The sequence below is a fragment of the Somniosus microcephalus genome, unplaced genomic scaffold, assembly GCF_052327205.1.
Source record: "Somniosus microcephalus isolate GS21.2 unplaced genomic scaffold, FLI_Smic_1.0 unresolved_chr3, whole genome shotgun sequence".
Lineage (NCBI taxonomy): Eukaryota > Metazoa > Chordata > Chondrichthyes > Squaliformes > Somniosidae > Somniosus > Somniosus microcephalus.
Window position 1 is genome coordinate 29,004,250 of NW_028225181.1, and position 13,400 is coordinate 29,017,649.

The following is a 13,400-nucleotide window of genomic DNA, read 5'->3' on the forward strand; positions in this document are numbered from 1 at the left end:
CGGCGTTTGGGCCTCGAGGGGCCGTCTCCTGAGTGGCGCGCCTGAGCCTGGCCACCATCAGCTGCAGCCGCTTGCCCTTGACGCCCCAGAGGGGGAATGGCGGCGACGGATGGTGCAATGTGGGCCAGCTGGCGTCTGGGATGCGCTGGCTGGTGCTGTGGCGCGGTGGCACTCGGCCGGGCCCGCACTGCAGGATCCGCAGCAATCAGCCGACGGCCGGCTTGCTGGGATGGTCCAGCGCGGCGCCTGCCCTGGCGATGCCTGCCTGAGACAGCGCGTGTGGCAGCAGTGAGTGGCCCTCTGGTCCTGGTGTGCGCGCGCATCACATCCGCCAGGGTCTTGATGGCATCAGTTAGCATGCGGCCAGTCGCGGCAGTTGCTGCCCCGAACTCGCGCACACTGGTCGCCAGCGACTCGATGGCCTCAGGCATGCGCCCCACCACGCTCATGAGCTCCGTGTGGCGCCGGTCCGAGTCGTCGGCCATCTGATCGAGCTTCCGCACCTCCTCCGAAGTGAAGGTGTCCGGACTGGAGTCGCGACTCTCCCGCTGGGGAGGAGGGGGCCGAACTAGGGGACCCTTGCCGCGTTGGTGACGGCGAGTGTGCCGAGCAGCAGCACTCCCCTCTGATCCTTCCCCCCTTTGGGGGGAAGGCCGCGGGCCACGCGCACGGCTGCTGGGTGGCTGGACGCCACTGGTCCCAGAAGCTGCATTGCCCTGCGACAGTTCCTCCAGGCACTCGTCCAGTGAGGAGGTGTCGAGCATTTCCTCCTCTCCTGCGGGACGTGACTGTTCCCCCGAAGGTCCGGCTTGCTCCTCCTCCTCCTCCTGGTTGGAGGTGCTGTCACTGGCAGCCTCAGGGTCCTGGTCGTCACCAGCTGAAAGCAGGAATGCACAAGAGTAGCTTCAGAGTGAGGAGACGGCGTCAGCGAGGGAGTTAGGACTGGTGGGATTCAGCGCATTGGTGGGACAGTGGCAAAGGAGGTAGCTCGGATGGGCCAGTGCGACGCGAGAGGGCCAAAAGGCGAGGTCCTTACCATTGCCGGGCAGTGGAGGGTCGGATACACCGCACGCTGTGGGGACAATCACACGTGCTCCCATGAGCACACACACGCGCTCCTCCAGCCGAGTGAGCTTCTGCAGCTTGGCGCGGCCACCCCTGGCACGGGCCTGGCGATTAAACGCTACTTTAGCCTGCAAGAGAAAGGACGGGCTGTAAGGGCGCAGTGAAGCCCTGATGTAGTGTGCACTGCCTCCCATGGTGGAATAGCTTGGACAGAGTGAAGCCCTGATGTAGTGTGCACTGCCTCCCATGGTGGAATAGCTTGGACAGAGTGAAGCCCTGATGTAGTGTGCACTGCCTCCCATGGTGGAATAGCTTGGACAGAGTGAAGCCCTGATGTAGTGTGCACTGCCTCCCATGGTGGAATAGCTTGGACAGAGTGAAGCCCTGATGTAGTGTGCACTGCCTCCCATGGTGGAATAGCTTGGCCAAAGTGTAGAGTGCCGAATGGCCATTTGATGCTCATGACTGTCCCAATGCTGCTGGCTGAGGGCTGGCCAAAAGGACTTTCAGGTCCCTTTGCCCATCATGTCAGGTGTACATGCAAGAATGAGGAGGAGACTGGAAAGGCTACTCACCCTCACAATCCTGGTCAGATCGTTGTACTTCTTACGGCATTGTGTGTGGGTCCTGGGGGCCTCGCCGGTGAATGTCACCCTCTGGGCGATCTGCTTCCAGGCTTTGGTGTAGTCATGGTGGGTTGGATTCCTCCCACTGTCTGGAAACAAGATCTTGCGCCTCACCTCCAGAGCTGTGAGCATGATGTCCAGATCACCCTCTGAGAAGCGCAGGGCACGCTGACGGGCCTTCTCTGGCGTTGCCATGACTCCCTGGGGCTGAGCAGTAGTGTTGAGGCCTCTTTGCAAGGCTGCAGTGTGCAGGGCGTGGCAGCAGACTAATTCGTCCCTTCCCCCTTTAAGAGCTGGTCGGCACCACGGGGTCTGCTGTCAGTGCAAAAATGACCGCACCCGTGCTGCGCCCCGCCTGGGCGCTATCCCTCTGGACCGCCGGCTTAGCGCCTAAAGAGAGTAGTGGAACGCCTCTTTTAGCGCTCCACCAACCTCTTAGGGCGAAGCCACTGAATTCCCGGCAACGGGGCGCTACTTTGGGGCGGGCGCTAACTTCGGGCGGGCGCTAAAGCTAGCGCCCCAAAACTGCCTAAACTGAAAATCTAGCCCAAAGTCTTTATTAAGATCCGTACCCACATCGCGCGCCTCCACACTCTGGTTAACTTTTCGGACTCGAATAAGACCTATTCTTACCTTAATTATCCTCTTGCTGTTTATGTATTAATAAAATATCTTTGTTTTCCTTGATTTTACTCGCCAATAATTTTGATGCCCTCACTGTGCTCCAAATTCTTTTTTTTTAATTTCACCTCTATACTCCTCTCAGCTTTCCATAGTATTGAGCTCTCGGTATTTGACAAAAGCTTCCCTTTTTTGGCTTATCCTGCCCTATATGCTCCTTGCCATCCAGGGGGCTCTAGGTTTGGGAGTCCCTTCCATTTTTTTGTGGGAACATATTTGCTCTGAACCCTGACTATCTCCTCTTTGACCGCCTCCCATTGCTGTGACACTGATTTCCCTTCAAGTAGCTGTTTGCAGTCCACTTTTGTAAAATCACATCTCAGATTAGTAAAATTCGCCTTTCCCCAATTGAGAATCTTTACACCTGGTCCATCTTTGTCCTTTTCTATAAGGGGAGATTCATTATAGATGTTGAAAATCATGCTGGCTTTTGTCAGTTTCCAGTGGTAGAATGGTGGATAACCAGAGAGCACAGGTTTAAGGTAATTGGCAAAAGTGCCGGAGGAGAGATGAGGAGAATTTTCTTTACGCAGTGAGTTGTTGTGATCTGGAATGCACTGTCTGAGAACGTAGTGGAAGCAGATTCAATAAAAGCTTTCGAAAGGGAATTGGATAATCAGTAGAAGGGGAAGATTTACAGGGCTGTGGCTAAAGAGTAGGGCTATTTAGGTAGCTCTTTCAAAGAGATGGCACAGACACGATGGGCTGAATGGTCTCCTCCTATGCTGTGCCATTCTATGATTCTTTGAACAACAGAAAGAGAGAGAGAAGAGGGAGAAAGAAAAGGATAAAGAAAAATAGTGACAGAATGACAGGGAGAGGTAGAGGGAAAGATATTAACTTTAAAATGGGAATTGGATAAACACTTGAAGGGAAACAATTTGCAGGACTGTGGGAAAAGAGCAGCGAATGGGACTAATTGTAGGGCTGAGGGCATGGTGGGTTTTGATTTAAGGATGAGGACCGAAGACAATGGCTTTGCTCTTCCCAAGATTTAAGTAACAAGCAATAATGCAGTGAAACGTGGTTTACAGATCAAATTTTTGGATATAGGGACTTACCAAGGACACCAACAGCAGCAAAGAGTGAAGAATAGTAATACAGTTAGCAAAGGCTTGCAGAGTTCATAGCTGGAGAGAGAGACTGACCAGGAACAACAACCGCAGCCAGGAGGGGAGAGTAAATGACAACTACAGTAATACATTAAAACATGGTTTATAGAATAACTGAATAGAGAGTCTTACCAGGAACACCAACAGCAGCAAGGAGAGGATAGTAAATGTATTGAATACTCAGAAGTACCAACTCTATCCGATAGTTTAATGATATTTCATCATAATATTCTGAAAGATAGTCAAACTCCCAGCTGAAACTCCTGTCCATTGTTGTAACATTCCAATCTACAGTCCTCAGATTCCGGCCCATTGTTGCAACATTCCAATCTACTGTTCTCAGATTCTGATCCGTTGTTGAGACATTCCAATCTACTGTTCTCAGATTCCGACTCCCTCTCTGTGGAGCAGCGCGTTGATCACTGTTACTGACGGAGTTAATGCTCTCACTGACACTATGGATAACACATTGAAAGGAGCCTTTATTAATAGAAGAGGGAAACCCTACACTGATACAATTAGTGTCCATGTAGAATGATATTAGTTACAGTCACTGAACAAACAGATTAAGTTAAGCCGTGGAGACTGACATTAATAACAGTCATTGAACAAACAGATTCAGTTAACCCGTGGAGACTGACATTAATTACAGTCACTCAAAAAACAGCTTCAGTTAACCACTTTCAATCCAGCAGTTTTTCTACCAAAGTAAAGTAGAACATTTCCCCAGTCCAGATGGAATGTATGAGGGTTGCTGAGGGGAGGAATGGTGGAAATAGCGCAGGCTCTGGCCAGAATCTTTCAATTCTCCTCGGATATGGAAGTGGTGCCAGAGGACTGGAGGGTTGCAAATTTTATGTGGATATGTGGAACATTCTTTGTTCCAGTCCTACTCGTGTCCCCTCCCTCACCTCTTTCTCCGATACATTGATGACTGTGTCGGTGCTGTTTCCTGCTCTCGCCCTGAACTAGACAATTTCTTTCACTTTGCCTCCAATTTCCACCCTTCCCTCACCTTCACATGGTACATCTCTTACTCTTCCCTTCCCTTCCTCGACTTCTCCATCTCCATCTCTGGTGATAGGTTATTGACCAATATTCACTACAAGCCCACTGACTCCCACAGCTACCTGGACTACACTTCCTCCCACCCCGCCTCCTGTAAGGACTCTACTCCATTCTCCCAGTTTCTCCATCACCACCGCATCTGTTCCGATGATGCCAACTTCCACACCAGTGCATCCGACATGTCTTCCTTTTTCCTCAACCGAGGATTCCCCTCTACTATGGTTGACACGGCCCTCGACTGTGTCTGTTCTATCTCCCGCACTTCTGCCCTCACCCCTGCCCCTCCCTCCCAGTACCACGATAGGGTTCCCCTTGACCTCACCTTTCACCCCACCAGCCTCCACATTCAACGGATCATCCTCCACTATTTCCGCCACCTCCAAAGTGATCCCACCACCAAATGCATCTTCCCCTCCCCTCCCCTTTCAGCATTCTGTAGCGACCGCTCCCTCCTAGACAACCTAGTCCACTCCTCTATCGCCCTCAGCACGCCTTCCCCTTCGCCTGGCACCTTCCCGTGCAAGTGCAAGAGTTGTATCACCTGCTGTTATGCCTACCCCCTTCCCACTGTCCAAGGCCCCAAACACCCCTTCCAGGTGAAACAGCGATTTACTTGTACTTCTTGCAATCTAGTATACTGTATTCGTTGCTCGCGATGCGGTCCCCCCTACATTGGGGAGACCAAACGCAGATGGGTTAACACTTTGCGGAACACCTCCGTTCAGACCGTAAGGGTGACCCCGAGCTTCAGGTTGCCTGTCATTTTAATTCACCACCCCATTCCCACTCGGACCTCACCATCCTGGGCCTCTTGCATTGTTCCATGGAAGCGCAACGTAAACTCGAGGAACAGTACCTCATCTTCCGATTAGGCACTTTGCAGCCTTCTGGACTTAATATCGAGTTCAACAATTTCAGATCATAACCTCGGCCCCTATTACATTTTTACTTATATTTTTCTCCACACCTTTGTTTTGGTTTCCCCCCCTTTCCTTTTATTTTCTCGCTCCCACATGGCAGCTGTCTCCCATTCTGCCAGCGCATTTCACACCTAATCTAGAGCTGTTTTTGTCTCCACTAGTCCTATCACCATCTCGTCTCGTTTTGAATACCTCTTAATCTCTCTTCTTCACTTTTGTTCTCTCCCAGCCCGGCCTCTTAATCTATTTCAATCCCTGTGCCTCTTTAGTCTTGTTAAAGGGTTTGGTCCTGAAACGTTGACTCTAATTTCTCTCCACGGATGTTGCCTGGCCTGCTGAGTTTTTCCAGCTTTTTCTGTTGTTATTTTGCAAATGTTACACCCTGTTTAAAAAAGGATTGATGAATAACTCCAGCAACTACAGGCCAGTCAGCCTAACGTCAGTGGTGGGGAAAATTCTAGAGGCCATATTCCTGTCACTTGAAAAAAGCATGAATTAATAAATGACAACCAGCACGGATATGTTAACGACAAAATGTGTCTGACAAACTTGATTGAGTTCTGTGATGGAGTAACGTCTGATGAGGGTAGTTCGGTTGAAGTTGTGTATATGGACATTAAAATGCATTTGATGAAGTGCAATTGAATAGACTTGTTAGGGCCAAAGGGACAAAGGGGATCTGACATTGGCTAAGGGACATAAAACCGAGAGTAGCGATGAACAGTTGTTCAGACTGCGGGGAAGTGTACAGTGGTGCACCACTCAGCAGTCGCTATTTGGACCACTGCTCCTGTGAAATACATTAATGATATAGACATATAGACATTAGATATATATAATAGAAATATACACACACATATATCTATGTATATATATATATATATATATATATATATACATATATATCTACATATATATAGCATAATTTGAATGTTTGCATATGACACAAAACTCGGAAATGTAGTAAACACTGAGCAGGATAGTAGTAGGCTTCAGGAGGACATAAACAGACTGGTGAAATGAGCAAAGTGATGAAAGGTGTCGTCGACAGGGCTATTAAGTGGCACTTATGCACCAATAACCTACTCACCAATGCTCAGTTTGATTTCCGCCAGGATCACTTGGCTTCAGACCTCATTACAGCCTTGGTCCAAACATAGAAATATATAAACAAACAAGATAGGAGCAGGAGTAGGCCATTGGGCTCCTCAAGCATGCTCCGCCATTCATTGAGATCATGGCTGAACATCCAAAATCAGTATCATGTCCCGGCCCTCTCCCCATATCCCTTGATCCCTTTAGCCTTAAGAAATATAGCTAACTCCTTCTTGAATATATGTAATGAATTGGCCTCAACTGCCTTCTGTGGTAGAGAATGCCACAGGTTCACCACTCTCTGGGTGAAGAAATTCCTCCTCATCTCTGTCCTAAATGGATTCCACTTATCTTTAGACTGTGACCCCTGGTTCTGCACTATCCTGCCATTCAGAACATCCTCCCTGCATCCAGTCTGTCTAGCCCTGTTAGAATTGTATAAGTTTCAATGAGATGCCCTCTCATTCTTCTAAAGTCCAGCGAGTATAAGCCCAATCGACCCAATCGCTCCTCATATGTCATTCCTGCCATCCCAGGTATCAGTCTGGTGAATCTACGCTGCTCTCCCTCCATGGCAAAAACATCCTTCCTCAGATAAGGCGACGAAAACTGCACAAAATACTCAAGGTGTGCTCTCTCCAAGGCCCTGCACAACTGCAGCAACACATCCTTGTTCCTGTACTCGAATCCTCTCGCTACGAAGGCCAACATACCATTTGCCCTCTTAACCACCTGCTGCAACTGCATGCTGACCTTCAGCGACTGGTGCACGAGGACACCCAGGTCTCGTTGCACTTCCCCTTCTCCCAATCTATTGCCGTTCAGATAATAATCTGCCTTCCTGTTTTTGCCACCAAAGTGGATAATTTCTCATTTATCCACATTATACTGCATCTGCCCAATCACCCAACATGTCCAAATCATACTGGAGTTCCTTGGCATTCTCCTCACAGCACAGGCGCTCACCCAGCTTTGTGTCATCTGCAAATTTGAAGATATTACATCTAGTTCCCTCGTCTAGATCCCTCATATATATTGTTAATAGCTGGTGTCCTAGGACCGAACTCTGCGGTACCCTACTAGTCACTGCCTGCCACTCGGAAAATGACCCATTTATTCTGACTCTTTGCTTCCCATCTGCCATCCAGTTCTCTATCCAAATCAGTACCTTACCCCCAATCCCATGTGCCTTAACTTTACACGATAATCTCTTATGCGGGACCTTATCGAAAGCCTTCTGAAAGTCCAAATACACCACATCCACTGGTGCTCCCTTATCTATTCTACCAGTTATATCCTCAAAAAATTGCAGTAGATTATTAAAGCATGATTTACCTTTTGTAAATCCATGTTGACTTTGTCCGGTCCTGTCACTGTTTTCCAAGTGCTCTGCTATTACATCTTTTAGAATGAACTCTAGCATTTTCTCCACTACCGATGTCAGGCTTACCGGTCTATAATTCCCTGTTTTCTCTCTACCACCTTTTTTGAATAGTGGGATAACATTAGCTACCCTACAATCCATGGGAACTGTTCCAGAATCTAAAGAATTTTGGAAGATGACCAGCATTGCATCTACTATTTCTAGGGCCACTTTCTTAAGTACCATAGGATGTAGATTATCAGGGCCTGGGGATTTATCGGCCTTCAAACCCGTCAATTTCCCAACACTATTTCTCTACAAATACTGATTTCATTTAATTCCTCCCTCTCATTAGACCCTATGTTCCCCGACATCTCTGGGAGATTATTTGTGTCCTCCTTTATGAAGACAGAACCAAAGGATGTGATTAATTGGTCAGCCATTTCTTTATTCCCCATTATAAATTCCCCTGATTCTGACTGCAAGGGACCTACGCTTGACTTCACCAATCTTTTTCTCTTCACATATCTATAGAAGCTTTTAAAGTCAGTTTTTATGTTCCCTGAAAGCTTACTCTCATATTCTATTTTCCCCCTCTTAATTAATCCTTTCTCCTCCTTTGCTGAATCCTTAACTGCTCCCAATCATCAGGTTTGCTGCTTTTTCTGGCCAACTTGTATGACCTCGCCTTGGATCTTGTGCTATCCCTAATTTCCCATGTTAGCCACGGTTGAGCCACCTTATTTGATTTATTGTTCTGCCAAACAGAGATGAATAAATTCTGTAGTTCATCCATGCTATCTTTAAATGTTTGCCATTGCCTCTCCACCGTCAACCCTTTGAGTAACATTCCCCAATCAATCCTACCCAACTGGCGCCTCATACCATCGTAGTTTCCTCTATTTAAATTCAGGACCCTAGTCTCTGAGTCAACTACTTCACTCTCCATCTTAATGAGGAATTTTATCATATTATGATCACTCCGCCCCAAGGGGCCTCGCACAACAAGATTGTTAATTATTCCTTTCTCATTACATAATACCCAGTCTAAGATGGCCTGGTCTCTAGTTGGCTCCTCGACATATTGGTCCAGGAAACCATCCTGTATACACACCAGGAATTCCTCCTCCGCAGTATTGTTACTAATTTGGTTAGCCCAATCTATATGGTGATTAAAGTAACCCATGATCATTGCTGTGCCCTTATTGCACTCATCTGTAATTACCCGTTTAATGCCATCCCCTACCTCCACATTACTGTTTGGGGGCCTGTATACAACTCACACTAACGTTTTCTGCCCATTGGTGTTTCTCAGCTCTACCCATACAGATTCCACATCATCAGAGCTAATATCTTTCCTTACAATTGTGTTAATTTCCACCTTAACCAGCAATGTAACCCCACCTCATTTTCCTTTTTGCCTATCTTTCCTGAATATTGAATACCCCTGGATGTTGAGTTCCCAGCCTTGGTCACCCTGGAGCCATGTTTCCATAATCCCAATCATATCATATCCGTTTACATCTATTTGCACAGCTAATTCATTTACCTTAATATGAATGCTCCTTGCATTAAGAAACAAAGCCTTCCGGCTTGTTTTTTTACACTCTTAGACCTATTAGAATTATTATTTACTGTGGCCATGTTTGATTTAATCACTTGAGTTCTCTGACTGCCGCTTTTGCTTTACTCCTTCCTGTCATTTGCTTCTATCCTTGTTCCCCTTTCCTCGGTCTCCCTGCCCAGGTTCCCAACCGCCTGCCATTTTAGTTTAAACCCTCCCCCGAAGCACTAGCAAACACTCCCCCTAGGACATTGGTCCAGGTTCTGCCCAGGTGCAAACCGGCCTGTTTGTACTGGTTCCACCTCCCACAGAACCGGTTCCAATGTCCCAGGAATTTGAATCCCTCCTCCTTGCACCATTGCTCTAGCCACGTATTCATCTGAAATATCCTTCTATTTCTACCCTGACTTGAACGTGGCACTGGTAACAATCCTGAGATTACTACCTTTGAGGTCCTATTTTTTAATTAACTCCTAACTCCCTTTATTCAGCTGTAGGACCTCATCCCGTTTTTTACCTATATCGTTGGTACTTTTATGCACCACGACAACTGGCTGTTCTCCCTCCCCTTCCAAAATGCTCTTCAGCCGCTCCAAGACATCCTTGACCCTTGCACCAGGGAGGCAACATACAATCCTGGAGTCTCGTTTGCGGCCGCAGAAACGCCTATCCATTCCCCTTACAATAGAATCCTCTATTACTATAGTTCTACACTTTTTCCTCCCGTCCTGTGCAGCAGAACCACCCACAGTGCCAGGAAGTTGGCTGCTGCTTTCTTCCCCCGATATGCCATCTCCCTCAACAATAACCAAGGTGGTATATCTGTTTGAGAGGGGGATGGCCACAGGGGACCCCTGCACTATCTGCCTGCGCCTACTAATCTGGCTGCTGGTCACCCATTGCCTTCTTGCCTGTGCAGCTTTTAACTGCGGTGTGACCAACTCATTAAACGTGCTATCCACAACGTCCTCAGCATCGTGAAAACTCCAGTATGTATCCATTCGCAGCTCCAGCACCACAATGCGGTCTGCCAGTAGCTGCAGCTGGATACACTTCCTGCACACATGGTCGTCAGGGACACAGGAGTGATTTCACAAAGCGGCCGGAGCCCCTCCCAATCGTGATGTCACAGGGTCACATTGACCATGCTCTGCTCCTGGTGTGCAGTCTCACTGGGCAAGAACATAGGGTGTACAATCAGCCCGAGTCCGACCCCGCTCCCCTCATAGAATCATAGAATGATACAGCCCAGCTAGAGCCCATTCGGCCCATTGTTTCTCTGCCAGCTCTTTTATAAAGCTAGTTAGTCCCACTCCCCTCCTCTGTCCACATAGCCCTGCAACATTTTCAGCTTCGGGTATTGATCCAATTCCTTATTGAACGTTACTGTTGAATCTGCTTCCACCGCCCTTTCAGGCTGTGCATTCCAGATCACAACAGCTCGCAGTGTAAATAATGTTTTCCTCATGTCACCTCTGGTTCTTCGTTCAATTACCTTCAATCTGTGTCCTCTGGTTACCCACCCTTCTACCACTGGAAAGAGATTCTCCTGATTTATTCCATCAAATCCCTTCAGGATTTTGAGCAACTCTATTAAATCTCCCTTCAAATCTTTGCTCCAAGGAAACCTGTTTCTCCAGTCTCTCCACATAACTGAAGTTCCTCATCCCTGGTACCATTCCAGTTAATCTCCTCTACACCCTCTCCAAGGCCTTGACATCCTTCCTAAAGTTGTGCCCAGATTTGAACACAATACTACAGCTGTGGTCTAACCAGTGATTTATAAAAGTTTAGGATAACTTCCTTGATTTTGTATTCTGCCTCCATTTCTAAAGCTAAGGATCCCGTGTGTCTATGTAACAGCTTTCCCAACCTGTCCTGCCACCTTCAAACACTTGTGTCCATACACCCACAGGTGTCTCTGTTCCTGCACTCTTCAAAATTATAACATTTGATTTATATTGCCTCTCTTTATTCTTCCTACCAAAATGAATCACTTCACACGTCTCTCTGTTAAATTTCTTCTGGACTGTGTCTGCCCATTTCACCAGTCTGTCTTTGTTCTCCTGAAGCCTGTTACTCCTCAACTCACTATTTACTACATATCCGAGTTTCGTGTCATCTGCAAACTCTGAAATGATGCCCGTATACTGATGTCTACCTCATTACTATATATCAAAAAGAGCAGTGGTCCAGACACTGACCCCTGGGGGACACCGCTGGACACTTCCCTCCAGTCTGAAAAACAAGCGTTCACCGCAACTCTCTGCTTTCTCTCCTTAGCCAATGTTGTATCCACACCGCCGCTGCCCCTTTAGCACCATCGGCTTTTGCTGACAAGTCCATTGTGTGGCACTTTAACAAACACATTCTTGAAAGTCTATATAAGCAACATCGATGTCTCTACCCTCATCCACCCTCTTCATTACTACATCACCTAAGTTAGTCAAACATGATTTGCCATTAACAAATCCAGCCAAGCTTTCATTTATTAACCCATATTTGTCCAAGTCCCAAATAATGTTGTCCCGGTTTCATGTTCTAAAAGTTTCCCCACTGCCGACGTTAGACTGCCTTCCTGTAGTTGCTGGGTTTATCCCTCTCCTGTTTATTGAACAGGGGTGTAACTTTTCCTATTCTCCAGTCCTCTGGCACCACTCCCATACCCAAGGAGGATTGGAAGATTGTGGCCATGGCCTCCGCAATTTCAATCCTTAATTCCCACAGCAACCTTGGAATCATCCCATCACGAATGGGCGACTTTCTACTTTGAGTGCGCCAAACTTTATAGCAACTAGACTTTTTCTAAATTTATCCCATTCAATTTCTCTCCTACCTCGTCCTTTACTGTGACATTGGCATTCTCTCCTTCAGTGAAGACAGAAGCAAATACACATTTACTACCTCAACCTTGCTCTCTCTCTCCACAAGATCTACTTTTTGGCCTCTAATTGGCCCCACCATTCCTTTGACCATCCTTTTACTATTTATATGTTTACAAAATACTTTCGAGTTACTTTTTATGTTACCTGCTAATGTATTCTTTTTTCCCTCTCATATTTCCTTTTTCATTGTTCGCCTGTACTTTTTGTATTCAGCTTTGTTCTCCACTGAATTATAAACCATACTATTCTCATAAGCTCTTCTTTCGCCTTTACTCGACCAGGGAGCTCTAGATTTGAATGTCCTTCCTTTACCCATCTTCAGAATGTGTCTGGTCTGTACCCGAACTATCTCTTCTATGAAGCCCTCCCATTGATCATTTACTATTTTACCTGGCAATCTTTGATTCCAATCCACCTGGCCCCGATCCCTTCACAACTCTCTGAAATTAGCCCTTCTCCAGTTGATTTTTCCTTGTTCTTCTCCATAACTGCTCTAAACCTTATAATATTTTGATCACTTTTCCCCAAATGCACCCTCACTGAATCATTCTCTGCTTGCCCCTCTTCATTCCCCAGAACTAGATCCTGCTTCCTTCTTCGTTGGGCTGGAAACACACAGATCAAGAAAGTTCTCTCATACACAGTTCAGGAATTCCTCCCACTCCTTTCCATTTACACTGTTACTACCCCAGTCTATGTTAAGATAATTGAAGTCCTCATTATCACTAGGCTAAAGTTCTTGCATATTCTTGCAATTAGCCTGAAAATTTGCTCCTCTATCTCCTTCCCACTATTTGTTGGCCTTTAGTATATACACAGCATTGTAATAACTCCTCTATTGTTCCTTAATTCTAACCAAATCGGTTCTGACATTTAACCCTCAAGTATATCCTCCCTTTCTAGCAATGAGATCAGTACTGCCACCCTGCCTTTTATTCCTCCCCTATCTTTCCTGAATCTATTGCAGCCAGGAATATTAAGTCTCCATACCTCCTCTTGTTTGAGCCATATCTCCGTTATT

General features: G+C 46.9%; 1 protein-coding gene across 1 annotated transcript in view; it reads right to left on the reverse strand.

Annotated features, from left to right (window-relative positions):
* The window catches only part of LOC147091335 (putative G protein-coupled receptor 139), a 37,670-nt gene extending 33,735 nt beyond the window's left edge, over positions 1-3,935 (reverse strand). The window contains exon 1 of the mRNA XM_085976744.1: positions 3,617-3,935. Within this exon, the coding sequence (XP_085832870.1) occupies positions 3,617-3,797 (181 nt within the window). The 5' untranslated portion in view covers positions 3,798-3,935. The remainder of the gene's footprint in view (positions 1-3,616) is intronic.
* Positions 3,936-13,400: the final 9,465 nt, after the last annotated feature.